General features: G+C 42.5%; 1 protein-coding gene and 1 pseudogene across 1 annotated transcript; one reads left to right on the top strand and one right to left on the bottom strand.

The window, feature by feature from the left end:
* Nucleotides 1-289: 289 nt before the first annotated feature.
* On the top strand, nt 290-10028 carry hey2 (hes-related family bHLH transcription factor with YRPW motif 2). The gene is made up of 5 exons (XM_004561076.5): nt 290-859; nt 3198-3276; nt 3361-3444; nt 5192-5273; nt 8249-10028. Exons 1-5 carry the CDS (start codon nt 774-776, stop codon nt 8884-8886), a joined length of 969 nt encoding a protein of 322 aa, XP_004561133.3. The 5' UTR covers nt 290-773; the 3' UTR covers nt 8887-10028.
* A 2371-nt stretch (nt 10029-12399) lies between these two features.
* On the bottom strand, nt 12400-14366 carry LOC101475771 (lactoylglutathione lyase-like; annotated as a pseudogene).
* Between the last annotated feature and the right edge of the window lie 1196 nt (nt 14367-15562).

Below are 15562 nucleotides of genomic sequence, written 5' to 3'. Positions count from 1 at the left end.
CATTTCAGCCTTCTGCTCTATCAGCCTCTTGCTAAAGTGCTCTGAGCAGTCAGTAAGACGAGAAAAGTACTTTATAAACTTTTTTAAAAGTATTTTATACTATGGAATAAAGCATCAGTGGGGTGAGCTGCTGGAAATAAAAGGACCTCAGAGCTTCAGAGGACCTCAGGTTTGCGGTGCAGCAGTCACTCTCAGACCTGCTGCCTGATATAATCGTTGTTTTCTGATGGCCTCGTTCCCATACATGCACGCATGCGCACGCTCGTGTACGTGCGTACTGCCTCCGAAACAGACGCACCTCACAGTGTGTGTGTGTGTGTGTGTGTGTGTGTGTGTGTGTGTGTGTGTGTGTGTGTGTGTGTGTGTGTGTGTGTGTGTGATTCCCAGGCTTCGTGGGAAAGCTCCATCGGCAGAGGAGGAGAAGGAGGAGAAGGACTCACCGGTCAACAGTCCAGTCTGCAGCCGACACCCAGGCCACCTGTCCCGGACTTCTGGCCGGACACGCACCGCTGAGAGAAACCGGAACCCTGTGAAACTAACGTGACTTTTATTTGGAGAAAACGTTTTTTGTCTCAGGAACCTGACCCCGTGGATTAACCGCACACGCTCTTAGGGCACATTAACACCAGATCATCAGGACCCACCGGGTTTCGATCATTCATTCACTCCGGTCTGATCTCCGGTCAGCAAATTCGCAGGAGTAAAAGAAGTCTTTGAAACCTTCGCGTCTCCTCCCGGGACAGACGGCCACATTTCCCCGCCAACAACGCGCTATGAAGCGGCCGTGCGAGGACAGCAGCTCCGCGGAGAGCGAGGTAGAGGAGACCATCGACGTGGGCAGCGAGAACATTTATCCGGGGTGAGATTTCACACACGTTTCTCTTTTTCTTATGACAGAAATGAAAACATCGCAGTTCGTTTAGCTTATGTCTTTATATTTCACATCGTTTCAACCTAAATGTTGACGCTCACGGAGCTCTTTATTACTGATGTGTCTAAACAAACATTAATCGCCCTAAAAATAAATGTGAGGAATTTTAGCGGTTCATAAAATGTCACAAAAGATTATTGGCAAACCTTTCATTTCTAATCAGATTTTCCAGTGAATGAGACAAAAAAGGAACATAAATAAGACATGTAAATACAGGGACTTTGTGCTTCAAAAATGAGTCAAACAACAACGTTTGCTAATTCAGCAGATCTCCTAAAAACCGAGATGAGCACAAGCTTTTAATTATTCCTGAAAGAAAAGGCAAAGGAGAATAAACATGATGAAAACTGCGCTCGTTTTTACCGAGTGACGTCACTGAACCTTAAAATCCGCTCAAAGCTGGAAAAAGTTCAAAACAATAAAATTTTACTTTCAGCTAATTTTCCCTCCAAATTACTTTTCATGGTTTTTTGTTTTGGTTTTGTTCAGTTTTGTATTTCTGAATTTAAAAGTGAATTTAAAGGGCTCGGTTTATTCCACATGTTCTACTATTTATATTTTACTTTATTCCTGCACAGCTGGAGTGGAGCACCCACAATTTCGTTGTACATGTATAATGGAAATAACGGGCTATTCTATTCTATTCTATTCTATTCTATTCTATTCTATTCTATGTTCACTGTTGGTGAAATGCTCAAATACTTCAGTAAAAATAAAGGTACTGCAGATTCTAAATACACCCTTATAAATACCTTTAAAGTGAACTGGTGCAGTCAAATGCATGCATTTAATAGAAATCCATCAGCGTGTAATCAGCTGCTTTTATCTGCTTTTAATACGATCAGTTTAGTTGAGCGGTTCCCAAGTTAAGGGTTACTCCCCATTCAAAGGATCGCCTGATAAACCTTCGGTGTCAGAAGAAGATGAGAGGAAAGGAAATCAAAACCAGCTTCGTCTCTCCGAAATCTTGTGTAGTAATTTGCAGAGTTTAAAGGAGCTGCTTTTTCACCGGAACAGTTCAAAGACCACTGTATAAAGAAATCACAGCATACATTTTATTAAATGTGTTACAAAATTGTTACAAGACTATTTCTGTAAAACTGACCAATCTTTGTTGTTATTTAAATTTAATTGTCGCAGTATTAATATCTTAAAGGTGGTGAAACGAACAAAGCATGAAATGGAAACAGTGAAGTTAAATACCTCAGACTTACACTCTACACAGCAAAATCTCCAGTGTTAAATTAACACTAGAGAGTGTCTATATGGGTCCACACCTCTGAGTGTTAAATACAACACTGTTGAGTGTTAAATTAACACTTTTGACAGTGTTATATGTTTAAAATATGTTTTATATGTTTAAAAGTTTTCTAACACTGGAAAATAACTCAAAATGTTAGAAATATTCCAGTGTTAGAAAACCAGCACTGCTCAGTGTTAGTCTTTGTTAATCTTCAAAACTCACTAGGTTACTTTTAAACATTTAATAAACATAATTTAACACTCAACAGTGTTGTATTTAACACTCAGAGGAGTGGACCCATATAGACACTCTCCAGTGTTAATTTAACACTGGAGATTTTGCTGTGTAGTAAATGTCTTCTGTAAGAAGTATGCGGTGCTCGTTTATTATATGTTAATATAAAATTGGGCAGTTTAGTCTAATAAAATCTACTATATTTTATCCAAGCATGCAGTGTTATTAATATTCTACACTAAGTGGGGTGATCTGCAGAGGAGTGAGTGGATGATGGGTTAGAGATAAGAAATGAAGACAAACACATGATGAAATATAAATAAATATAAAAAATCTGTCACACGGATTTTTGCAGCGTTTACTCTTCTCTCTCTAACCTTCATCTCTCATAAATAAGCAGAGGAATAAACTTTGCAGTCCCGGTGTTCACATGTTTATGTCGACACAGCGGTGCTCAAACTCTGGGGCGGGTCCCCCTGGCGGGGCACAGAGACACTGCAGGGATCTTTGTGCACCACCAGGAAAATTATGCAGAGAGACTGAGGTGATAATTTATGTGTGTGTGTGTGTGTGTGTGTGTGTGTGTGTGTGTGTGTGTGTGTGTGTGAGAGGGGGGGGGGGGGGGGGGTCACTGATGATTTCCTGACATTATTTTAATAAAATCGAACTTTTTATTTTTAGTTATTCATAAAAAATTTCTTGTGTGCATCATGGGCTTCTTTTCTTCTTCTGAGCATGCCTGAAAAGGTCTGAGAAAACCAAATTCCACAGTTCGTTTATTTTCCACAGACACATGAAAGAATCTTTGGTAAGATGTGGCTCTCCAACCACGACGACGCAAGTGATGGCGAGGAAGAAACGCAGAGGGGTAAGGTCACTGTTTCTGTCAGCGGATGTGTACTGGAGTATCCAACGGTGATGATTTCAACTGATTTTAATATTTTTTCTTAAGATTATCGAGAAGAGACGCAGAGACAGAATCAATAACAGCCTGTCGGAGTTACGGAGACTTGTCCCAACAGCATTTGAGAAACAGGTACCGACCGACAGTCTCCTGTTTACCTGCTGCGTGCTCAGTGGGTGTGTTTCAATTCAGGGGCTGCATCCTTAGGAGGACCCGGCCCACGTTGACCGCGAAGGCCGGGTTCTCCGAAGACCGAGAAGGCCAGAAGTGTGAGGCTGTGAAATGGGACAGTCTAGCCTTCAGATTTATGTCACCAGCTGTCTCAGTGGAGTTTAATAAACTTTAAAAAGTTTAATAACTATAAAAAGTTTAATAACTTTAAAAAGTTTAATAAACTCAGCCGTCTACTTCTCGCTATCTAAAATATGACAGGTCACTGAAGTCAATTCTCGACCGTCTCATACTTCTGTTTGATCAGTTTTCTGTTTGACGTTTATTCAGCTGTGTGTGAACTATAACTTTAATCTCAGCCAAACAAATTTACTCAGGGACAAATAAAAACCAAAAAAAAAGCCAAACAATAACATTTTTAAGTTATCTAAGTGACTTATATATCATGTTTAACCTGAGTAGTGAAAGACCACGCGGGGTCTGAAAACGATGTGCCGGGAGTTTGCTGTTCTTGCCGGGCTCTAGTGAGCCTTCATCACCCAGTCAGCTATCAAGTTGGCGGGTAACAGACTTCTCCGAAAACGACAGAGCATTTTTGGCGATATGTGATGTCTTGATAAACCGAGCAGATATTTGAAGTTTACACACCTACTTTCTCGCCTGAAAATATGTTAAAACTTTATATTGTGACCCAGAAAGAGCAATATTTCAAACTCTTTAGCTGCGCTCCTCCACCATTGCCGCATTTGACAAGAATTTTATATCATTATGAAAATACTACTATTGAAAAGAGTAATAAGAGTAATATTACAACTAAGTAGCTGCCGCCATTGTTGGAAACTGGAAATGGCTGGGCCACACTATGAATCCTGGGATAGGTTGGGCCACTAAGGATACATCGACCCATCTTTCAAATTCGGGGAAATGAAGGACGCATTTGTCAGCCTAATTTGGAGCAGCCTTCTAATAGGGACATCCTTCGTCACGTCGCTTTGACGAAATCAGCCTTCAAATGCGGCCTCCAAAGGATGCAGTCCCTGAATTGAGACACAGCCACGTGTCTGTGCAGCGCTTCCACTCCACTCCAAAATACATTTGAGTGTCATCTGCAAAGAAATGTTTTCTTATATGGGAAATTTCAAGATTTGACCTTAGAAGTAGCAGACAGATGGATTAATAAATCATGAGGTCTAAAACTAAACACTAGACAGGTGAAGTAGGCAGTGAGGAGTTTCACGTACATGCGAGAAGAAACCTGAAATAATCAGCGTAGTTGTCTTGAAAACATTTATCGCAGCGTGCATGTGGGCTTGTTTACAAATTGTTGCTCAGTGCATTAAACTATCGCAGTCTTAATGGATTTTACAAAAACACAGATATAATCTACAGCAGTTTGTATTTTTAGATTACTAAGCATTAATCACTTGGATGTTACGCTCCAAGTGGAAGATTTTACAGATGATGCATTACATGAGTTTTCTTTGCTTAGCAGTTACATTTTAATCGGACTTTTGATCAGACGCTTTTGTGCATGGACAGCTGCAATAAACTCACTCCAAGTGTGCTGCAAACATGGTTTTTATTTCATGTAAAACTTCAGTACTTGGTGAAAGTGGATCAACCCGCAGGCCTGGTTTGGAGTCACCCTCAAAAGAGGATGTTTTACTGGAATCGGTGTGAACTGTTATCTGTCGTCCCTCTCTGTCAGAGTTCAGCTAAACTGGAGAAGGCAGAAATCCTCCAGATGACTGTGGATCACCTGAAGATGCTGCAGGCCACAGGAGGAAAAGGTACCCACATTACTCCATACTACCACAATATGATTTTCTACGCTATGGTAACAACAGCTGATTGGTAGCTAGGCCATGACTGATCAGGGTTTGGATTTTGTTCTGCTGACCTCGCATAAAAGTAGTAGGCAGAAAGTGACTGAATGTACGTCAGTGTGATGTCCTCTGAAGTGATACAAACAGGACTGTGTGTGTGTGTGTGTGTGTGTGTGTGTGTGTGTGTGTGTGTGTGTGTGTGTGTGTGTGTGTGTTATTGAGAGAGAGAGAGAGAGAGAGAGAGAGAGAGGGCGGTGGTGAGTCCATGGGAAAACGCTGCAGGGATAAAAGTAGTACTTGACCCTGAGCAGCGCTGTTTGCTTTCATAAAGCGGATTGGTGGAGGTGGGGGGCGGGCAGTGTTGGCTGCGTTCACAGGCGGTCTGTGCAGCATTTGTTTGGGTTTACAGCAGCTGAGACGGAGCTGAGAGTACGTCTGGCTCTCACAAACTGAAATCTTAGTGCAAACGTTTCTCTGGAAGTGTTTGGGAAGCAATGACGGCCGTTTGTCACGCACAGTGAAGCTGAGCGTCACTTGAAAGTGTTGAATATTGTCACTCCACAGGCTTACATCACTTCCGATCTTCACTCCACTGCAGACCTTTTCAGTAATGAGATGCGTCACAAAAAGAACGTGTCGGGTTTCTGGGATTCAGACTCAGGCCACTTTTGTTTTAATGCTCCTCAGAGCTTCAGACAAACATAAATGAACCAAGCCACAGTAAACGCAAAACTTATGCACAGTACTTTTTATGTTACATCTGAAGGGATCATGCCTGCCTCCATGGTCAACATTTTTTTAAAGAAATTTAGGCATCTCTGCTGTACTGCATGCTTAAAAGTGTGCAGCGCTGATTTTGGAAAGTGCCTGCAGCCAGTTACCTTCCAGTCCGCTCCTGAAGAAAAGCCAAGGTAAATAGAAGATGAGACTTATTTTCCTGAATTACTGCAAAAACAAAGAAACAAAATACAGCTCAGGCATAAAGACGTCTACAAATAAATCAATAAATAAGAAAGAATGAGGCGGAAAAGTCAAACAAAAAGAGGGAGCATGGCAGGGAATACAGGGGAAGGACTATTTATACACACTAGCCTGAACATCCAGCAGCAGTGCAACAAGACAAAAGTAAAAGCAGTCACGGGAGCAAAGGTAACACAAGACATGAACAAGAAATAACCAAAGGAAACTGAAACAGACACAAGAAGACCCGCAGTGAACACAGACACAGTGACAGAAAAACAGGACTGACAACCTTAACATCATCATTAGACTCCAAAGAGAATGGAAACAGAGGACCGAGACAGAGAAGAACACGAAAGCTCAGATTATTGGTTAATCCAGAGCACAGGTGTTGAACTCCAGGCCTCGAGGGCTGGTGTCCTGCAGGTTTTAGACACGTCCAGCTGATTTAAATGGCTAAATTACCTCCTCAACATGTCTTGAAGTTCTCCAAAGGCCTGGTAATGAACTAATCATTTGATTCAGGTGTGTTGACCCAGGGTGAGATCTAAAACCTGCAGGACACCAGCCCTCGAGGCCTGGAGTTTGACACCCCAGATCCAGAGGTTCCCAAAGAGGGACAAACAGTATCCCACATTGTGGAATTTTAGTTCACAAACACTTCTTATAATGACTAACTACTCCTGTCATTTTGGAGATGTCAGCTCTTTAAACAGTAAAGTTACAGTGGGATACAAATAATATTAGGGTGATCCTGCCACGATTTGTTCCCCCGGTTCAAATCACAGACAAACAGTATCCCACAGCTGTTTATGTTTTTGCACAGAGAGGCATTTTAAAAAAAATGTATTGATAGCGATGTTTAATATTATTACACAGGAAAAAAAACAACTACACATAAAATAATTACACCATGACGCCTCTGCCTCTCTAAATAGAGGGACAGTAACTGCGTGTGTATATGTAAGCGTGTAAAAATTGCAGATAGTCAGAGTAACAGTAACAGTATTTTATCTCTATCCGCCATTGTAGAAATTCGTCTCATGTAAACAATAACGTGGCGCACAGCGTGACGTGAAAACGGGCACATACCTTTGACGTTGCGTGACGAACTCCGTATTCCTGGTCCACAGTTAAACGCAAAAATCTCCAACCTGACAGGAGTTTTAAAAAAGTCTCAGTTTTCGGTGATTCGAAACGCTGTTTACGTGTGGACGAAAGGGCCAAACGCATAGAAACGGCTGCGTTTTCAAAAATACCTGTGTAGGTGTGGACGAGGCGTAAAAGAGTCAGTAGTTTATTTTATTGCTACCTGTAATTTCTTGCAGTTTACTTTTATTTGTTTAATTGTTTACTAAATGTTTGAGGTATGAAATGAACCGCACAGGATTTTGAAAACAAAATATGTCTGTTGTGGTTGGAGGTTGTGATTGTGCGGGGGGGGGGGTTATTCTGTGCGGTCACATACATGCTCGATGAAGACATGAGCAGACTTTTATTTCATAGACATTTTAATGTGTAACTGATGTCAGCACTGCTCTGTGTGTCCCAACATGACACACAGGCACAGTGTTTGCATCACCTGCTCAGGTGATCGACTCTTCTTTGTTGTCTTCTACTCTTTTTTAAAAAATTATTATTCTAATTTTACTGGCCAATTAACAAACCAGTTTACAGGTGCACTACTGCTACATTGCATAGATCCCAGCATGGTGCATAAATAGGAGACTGATCAGACACTGAACCCTGAACCTTCAGCTTCACCTGTGCTCACCTGTCCTCCCACAGCTGAGCTTAAACCAACACCCCGTCACCCCAAAGTGACTGAGGGAAACCTGTTTAGTGTTTCTGGTGACGTTTGTGTTTCTGGTGGAGTTTGTAATGACTGGCTGCCCTCATAATTTTTCAATTTGATTTAGAATCTGATTTTAAGCCCCGCCTCCCTCCATGATGTTAACCCCACCCTTTTCTGCCTGCAGGTTATTTCGACGCCCACGCTCTCGCCCTGGACTTCCTGTCTCTGGGCTTCAGGGAGTGCGTGACTGAGGTTTCCCGCTACCTGAGCGCTGTGGAGGGGCTCGACTCCGGCGACCCACTGCGCTCCCGTCTTCTCTCCCACCTTGCCTCCTGTGCCTCCCAGCGTGACGCCGCCGCCCTTACAACTGCCTCCCATTCGTCACACCACCCCCAGCAGCCCCACCCCCTGCCTCACCCGTTCCACCACCCGCACCATTGGGCGGCTGCTTTGGCCGCCTTTCGCCCTTTGCCCTACAGACTTAGCGGGCTGGTTTCTCCAGACGTTGGAGGGGGCGGAGGCTCCCAGCGCGGTGTTGTCTCCTCCTCCTTTTCTTCCCATGCAGACTCCACCTCCTCCTCGCCTTCTTCCTCCTCTTCCTCATCCCTCTTGCTCCCCTGCACCCCCACCCCTCTCTCCGCTTCCCTGCTTTCCCTCTCAGCGTCGTTTCCCATCGCCCTCCACGGAGGCATTCCCATCCTCCCTCACTCCTCCTTCACCTCCTCTGCTGCCAGTCCCCCCGTCTCCTCTTCCTCGCAGACTCCACACAGCAGCAGCGGTAAACCCTACAGGCCGTGGGGAACCGAGGTCGGAGCTTTCTGACTGTGTGCTGCTCACTAACCTCTGCTGACAGTTTAACAGCCTGGAAATGTTTGAGCTCCACAGCTGGTGTTAGCATCTCGTTATTAACTTCTTGGGGATGTTTGTGACTGACTTCCACCTGCTGCTTTCACACACTGGCTCGATTCAGAACAGGAACGTGTGGTTTGTCTCCTCTGAGCATAGTTTTCATGTTTCAGCTGCTTCAAACTCACAAAAACTTTGTTGTTTAACCGAGATAAGTCAGGTTAAATATTGTTTATTACTAATTTACCTCAACCCCACATATACAATGCTACTTGCCCAAATGCTCACTAAAAGGTGAGATGTGAATGAGTCTGTCACTGAAAATAGGTCCCAACAGATGCCCAGTTTCCTCCTGTTTGTTAAAAACTAGCTTATTGTTCCAGTTTTTAAAACTGAGAAGCTGCTGACAAGACGCCAGGTAATGCTGCTTATCACATCCCATTGCACCGCCACACACCAGGTGTTTTTTCACTTTGATGCACCTGCTGTGCGGTCCACATCAGGGGGCAGCAGGGCCGGGGTAGGCACTGGTCTCATGTGTCAGGTTTAACAGCCAGCAGGCTGTGGTTGGTGTTTCTACTTCTGCTTCCTGTATTTAAAATACAGCCCTTCACAGCAGAAACCCTGTACGCTGAAAAACGGCTGTCAGCGTGAGGGACACATAACCAAGCCGCACCACCAGCTTACTGTGCACCCAGCCGGGACGCTTGAGTTTGACTCTTTGACTCTCTCAGCTGCAGTTTGATGGTGTTAAAGAAATCTGTCCACACAGGTATGAAGCTCCATCTACAGGTGATTAACCACAGACTCCAGCACACCAGCGTCTTTTAAAGCAAACCTGACACAAACTCACGTTCACGTTTAACCTGACTAACACAAACAGACTTCTGTCGTATTTGATCGTTTTGATGGAGAATCTATGAAGTGACAGAAAAGTGTTCCCCAGCAGACTTCAGAAAGCTCAATATTAAATAAATAATATTGCTATTTGATTATATGAAATCTTCTTTAAAGGTTAAAGGTGAACTGTCACTGAACTTTGAGCCAAATGTCTCTGATACCTTGTGTGCCTTGTACAAATAAAGACGACTAAACAGATTGCTGCTGTAGTGAAAGCTCGAGTCGTGACGTCTTTTTCTTATTTTACTTATTTTTTTTTTTTATATCTATAATTAAATTGTGAACCGGGCTCTTTACCTGTTGCTCTACTGCAACCCGAAACAGCAGCTCTGCCGCTGTTTTTGACTCTGACGTGTCAGGCAGCGTTGAAGTCTGTAAAATGATTTTTCTGCTTCATAAAAGGTGTTTTTTTGTGTACTGACAAGCGTCTCCGATATTTTTCCACCATCATGTGTGTTAATATGGTGGACAGAATATTCAGAAATGTGTTTGCAGTAAAGAGTTTATGACTATTTTTTAACAAAAAAATAAGAAACAACTCTCAGCAGTTACTGAGGGTTAGTGTTCAGAGAGAGATCTCAGGTAAGGCATGAGATCTCTCACAATGTAAATGCCACCTCATAACGTCATAATTACCACAGTAATGAGGTGGCAATTACATGCATGTTTTATCATTGTGTTTCACTGAACCATAAAGAGACTTACTGACAATAAAAAGACCAGACAAAATTAAAAACGATCACAAAATGTAAAAAAGTAACAGAAAAATGTCCTTAAATAGACACAATGACAAACACGTAAGCTACCATGAGAGAAATAATATCCTTAGTTATTTGACAGAAAAAGGCACAAAGACAAAAGAAAATGACCACAAAAAGACACAATGACTATAAAATGACCAGAAAGTAGCAAAAACAATACAAAAAGACGCTTTAAAAATTCCAGAAACAAATCAAAAAAATTGGCCATAAAGGGCAAAGTACAAAGAGACAGAGCTGCAAATATACACCAGAAAAACAGCAAAATGACAGAAAAATGCAACGACAAAAACAACACTTCTACCAGGAGTCACAAAATGATGGTAACCAAAAACAAAGAGAAAATTACTCCTTTCACAACATGAGATGAAAAAGTTCAGAGAAACCAGAAAGACACGAGGAAAGGACCGTAACAAAACAATCCTGAGACAAAGTGACATGAATACAAAGACGCACAAAAATGAGACAGACTATCTTGCAGAGACAACACTACAGTGAGGGGGGAGGAGCTTTTACATGTGTGAGACCAGGTGAGCTGACTTCACCTATTCAGTCAGGTCACATGATCTTCCTCAGGGCGGGACAAAACAGCAGGTCGTCCACCACAAGGCAAACGTTTTTACCTCAGTATGATGGCATGTGTGACCAACCACACTGTACACACATGCACGCACACACACACACACACACACACACACACACACACACACTTGTCTTTGCCTTCGTCTTGTGGCTCAATCGCCGTTACAGCCGGTAAATCCTCCCAGAGCACAAAACAGTGTCACTTCCAGCTCAGTGGAGGATTAAAGGCCGACAGCCCTGGGAACGACGCTGCGGGCCGTAAATCTGCTCCGGTCAGCCGACATGGTTCTCACGCTGCGACGCGGCTTTGAATCAAGCGGCAGTAAATTAGGTGACATGATTCATGCTTTATATCCTCACAGAGGGAGAGGACGGATTACAGCGAGGAGGACGTGAGCTGGGCACTGTAGTGAGTACTTACAAACTGATGACACATTTTCATCTCTTAAATTCATCAGATTCCATTTACTGCTCGGCTGTTTGACTTCAGTTAAAAGTGCAAATACCTCACAATAAAAATACTCCATTACAAGTAAAAGTACTGATAACTGTATAAAATACACAGTGACAGTTTCGGAAGTCTCAAGCTGAACATGGTCTCCGTCTACCATCTTTAAACCCTCCCTCAGATCAGAGCTGAGACCTGTTTGCTGACGCAGGAGTCGCCCTCTGCTGGCCAAGACAAAGAACACAGGTTTAAGGTGCTTCAGCCTTATTTTTCAGAGCAGGAAATCTTCCATCTTTTATATACAGACAGTGTGTGCTGCAAACATAATTCTGAAAACTGAATTTGTGCAAAAACAAGTAATTTGATCAGAAATAAATACAGTAAGCAGGATGTCTATGTGCGTGCAGCTCTGTGCACTCATACAGATGTCTGACATGAAAAAACACAGCTTAATATATGTATATCACTCTTACTACATACCATTTCAAATAAATGTCATGAAGTAAAAAGTATGACAGTTACACCCAACATATAGTGGAATTCAAGTAGAAAGCAGCATGACATAGAAACACTCAAAGTCAAGTGAGTTTATTTCTATGGCACATTTAAAAACAGCTGTTCAGCGAAGTGCTGCACATCTGGAATAATGAAAAAAACAGCACAAACAGTGAGCAGGTTTGACCATCTGTGCTTTTATCCATTTAAAGCGTAAATGTGCCACATTACTTTATTATATCCTTTACTGTTAACATGACATAACGTTCATAACGTACAGTCCTCCTCTGTTTCAGTGATGCGACTCTAAGACGACATGAGGGAGAACGTGTTGTTTGGACTTAAGATCTCGATCCTGAACAAAGGCCAGACCCTTCCTTCTACCTGCGACAGCAGAAACAGACTGTCATCAGTGAAGTTCAAGGATAGAAGCTGACTTCCATCCACTCCTTGCAAAGTACAGGCCTCAACTCAAACAGGCAACCTGACCAGCTGTGTCTGTGCGCCCCCTGCTGGTACAGATGTGTCAGCAGCAGAGCGCAGACGAGGTTCTTCAAGACTGAGGAAGATTTTTTTACTTTTTCAAACTTCACAATGTTTAATCTAATCACCAGTCACAGAGGCTCAAAAGCTTTTTCAGTTTTAAAAAAATCAGTTAATGAAAGGCCACCTGCAGGACAGGTAGGGGCTGATTGATGAACAGTGGAGTTTGGCTTCACTATGGTGGTGTTTTGAGGCTGGACCGCTGACTGAAAAACTCACCTGTCTCTGGTTTCTTGACAAACCTCACTCCTTGCTCTTCAAATAACTTGCAGGCAGCGTAAACATCAGGAACAGCAATGCCGATGTGACCTGCGTGGAAGCGGGACAGCAGTGACAACCACAACAAGTCAAGCATTGAGAAGCAAACGAAACGGTCTGAACGTTGAACAAACAAGTTCTCACCAAATCCTCACGGCTCATTGTTCCCGTTGTGGTACGACAGATCTGCATCAGACTCCGTGCCCCAGTTACTGACAGGTGGAGGAATATTATTTATTATAAATAATACTCATATCGAGTTTAACTGTTGAACTGGTTGTTTCCATACGTACTGCGTGAGCTCCAGGGTGGCTCTGCGGGAAAATGTCCACACTGTCCTCTCCTTGACATCTGCCGGGGTGTCCGCCTTGTCCTCGTAACCCAGGGAGTAGAAGGTGAAGGCAGAGCAGCACGGGAGAAGTTTGGGATCAGACTGAGGAATTACATCATTCCCAGGATTCGAGTGTAGAAGTCCAGTGAGCGAGCCGGATCTTTGACCCTCAGCATCGTCTGCTGCAGCATGTAGTCCTGCAGAGAGCAGGTGGGGGAGACCAAAGCAGAGCTGAAAGAAGGGTAAACACTGGACTCCTCTGTGCCTGTGCACTTCAAAATAAGAGCAGGAAACACAAACCAGAATCCTTCACATGAAATTTGTCATTTCGTGTCATCCAGACGTCGTTTTATGTCACTTTGTATCACTTTTGTGTGTTTCAGTGTAACACATAGGAGGACACGGAAAATGAACTTTAACATGAATGCAGTGAGATTCAGGATAACACGACGGGCGAGTCAGGAGCAGCGCCCTGACTCGCTCTGACCAATTCAGTTCAATTCAATTTTTATTTAGCAGCGCCAAATCACAACAACAGTCAACTTATATTGTAAGGTAGACCCATACATATGAGAAAAACCCAACAATGTCCCACTATGAACAAGCACTTTGGCGACAGTGGGAAGGAAAAACTCCCTTTGAACAGGAAGAAACCTCCCACAGTACCAGGCTCGGGGAGTGGTGGCCGGTTGGGGAGAGTCACACACAGTGACTGGCTTACAGCTCCCAGAACAGGCTGTGAATGTGCTGTGGCATCAGTCTGTAAGTCTGTGTACTCAGGTACATTCCACAGGTGCTGGTTGGGGATGGGCAGGACGCCTTCAGTCTGATGGTGGAACGATAACAACATTTTCACATAAAACTGCAGCTTCACATAAAGCCCTTAAGATAATTTGCGATTATGGCTTTTATACTCATTATTTTAACAAACCTCTCAACTTTACCTGAGTTTCAGGTGTTTAGCCTGCCTGTGAGTGTTGCTGTGGTCTCCTGCATGTTTACACACAGCCATTCAGCGATCAGTCCTGACTTTTGACCCTGTGCCCGAGCTATAGAATCAAATCTGAGCTGTGAGGTTTGAAGAACTGACCTTAGTAAGGGCGTGTCCCTCTGAGCAGGCGGTAGACGCAGCCTCGTCCATTTCTCAGATTCCACTGATGAACGCCATCGGCGGAGCGGGGGGGTAGCTTACTGGGCTAAACAAACACTGATCGGTTTCAGTTATTTACTGATGAACACAACAATGGACATAAGGGGCTTCTTTCAAAGAAAAAAACTCAAGTAGATGTTATTTTATATATTATGCTTTGTATGTTGTTCAGTATATTTCTATGCAAAACAAGAGGAACTTCAATACACAGCAGTATATTCACAGTTGAAACCAGATATTTACATACACTTTAGGGAAAAACATAAAAACCTTTTTTTTTGGTAAACACCAATTTAGAGTAAACTTGTTTTGGATAAATAAATATTGAAAGATCTTTTGAATTAGTTAAATGTCGGAATAAAGAGAGACAGAGCTGTCTATTTTTTATCACTCATCAAATGTAGGAGCACATATACACTAAGTTTATTGTTAATTAATAAGAAAACTCCAGACGATTCCATTCTGAGCTGAAGAAGCTTCTGATAGGTTCGTAGAGTCCATGTGAGTAAATTGGTGGCACAGCTGTGGATGCATATAAGGCAAAACACAGAGCCTGTTTCTGTGACATGGGAAAATCAAGAGATGTCAACCAAAACACCAGGAACAGAACTGTGGAGCTCCATAAGTGTGGCTCAGTTTTGAATACAATTTGGTGCCATTTGCAATTAAGAAATACAGATAGTTTCTCTCTTTGCTCTTAAAGTTAACAAATATGTTTTTTATATTTATCAATCTAAAAAAAATAAACATTTAGTCTGATTTGATGTTACAATTAAAAAAGTGTTTCTGTTTTGATCTGAAGAGTATGTAAATATCTGGTTTCCACTGTATGTTTGATGATGTTGATGTTTGGCTTGATTGTCAGCATAAAGAGGGAGAGAGAGGAACAGAGAGGGAGAGAGAGCAGGCGAGACACACATGTTAGTCAAACGGTTGTTTGCCAAAACTCATCAGAACATGTATCTCGTACCTAGTGTAACTTTTTAAATACCATTTGTTACTTTTCAAATTCTACATTTATTAAGTTATGCAGGCTTGTTTGCACAACAAGGCTAAATAATTATATAAACTTTTCTCAATCTAAATAGTGGACTTTGGTAGAATTAAAAAATAAGTGTAGTGCAGGTCTATGATGATTTTTAGTGCTACTATCATTTAGTTCTGATTCTGGTTCTGTCTTGGTTAAG

The sequence above is a fragment of the Maylandia zebra genome, linkage group LG15, assembly GCF_041146795.1.
Source record: "Maylandia zebra isolate NMK-2024a linkage group LG15, Mzebra_GT3a, whole genome shotgun sequence".
Classification (NCBI taxonomy): domain Eukaryota; kingdom Metazoa; phylum Chordata; class Actinopteri; order Cichliformes; family Cichlidae; genus Maylandia; species Maylandia zebra.
This window is presented reverse-complemented; position numbering and strand designations above follow the sequence as displayed.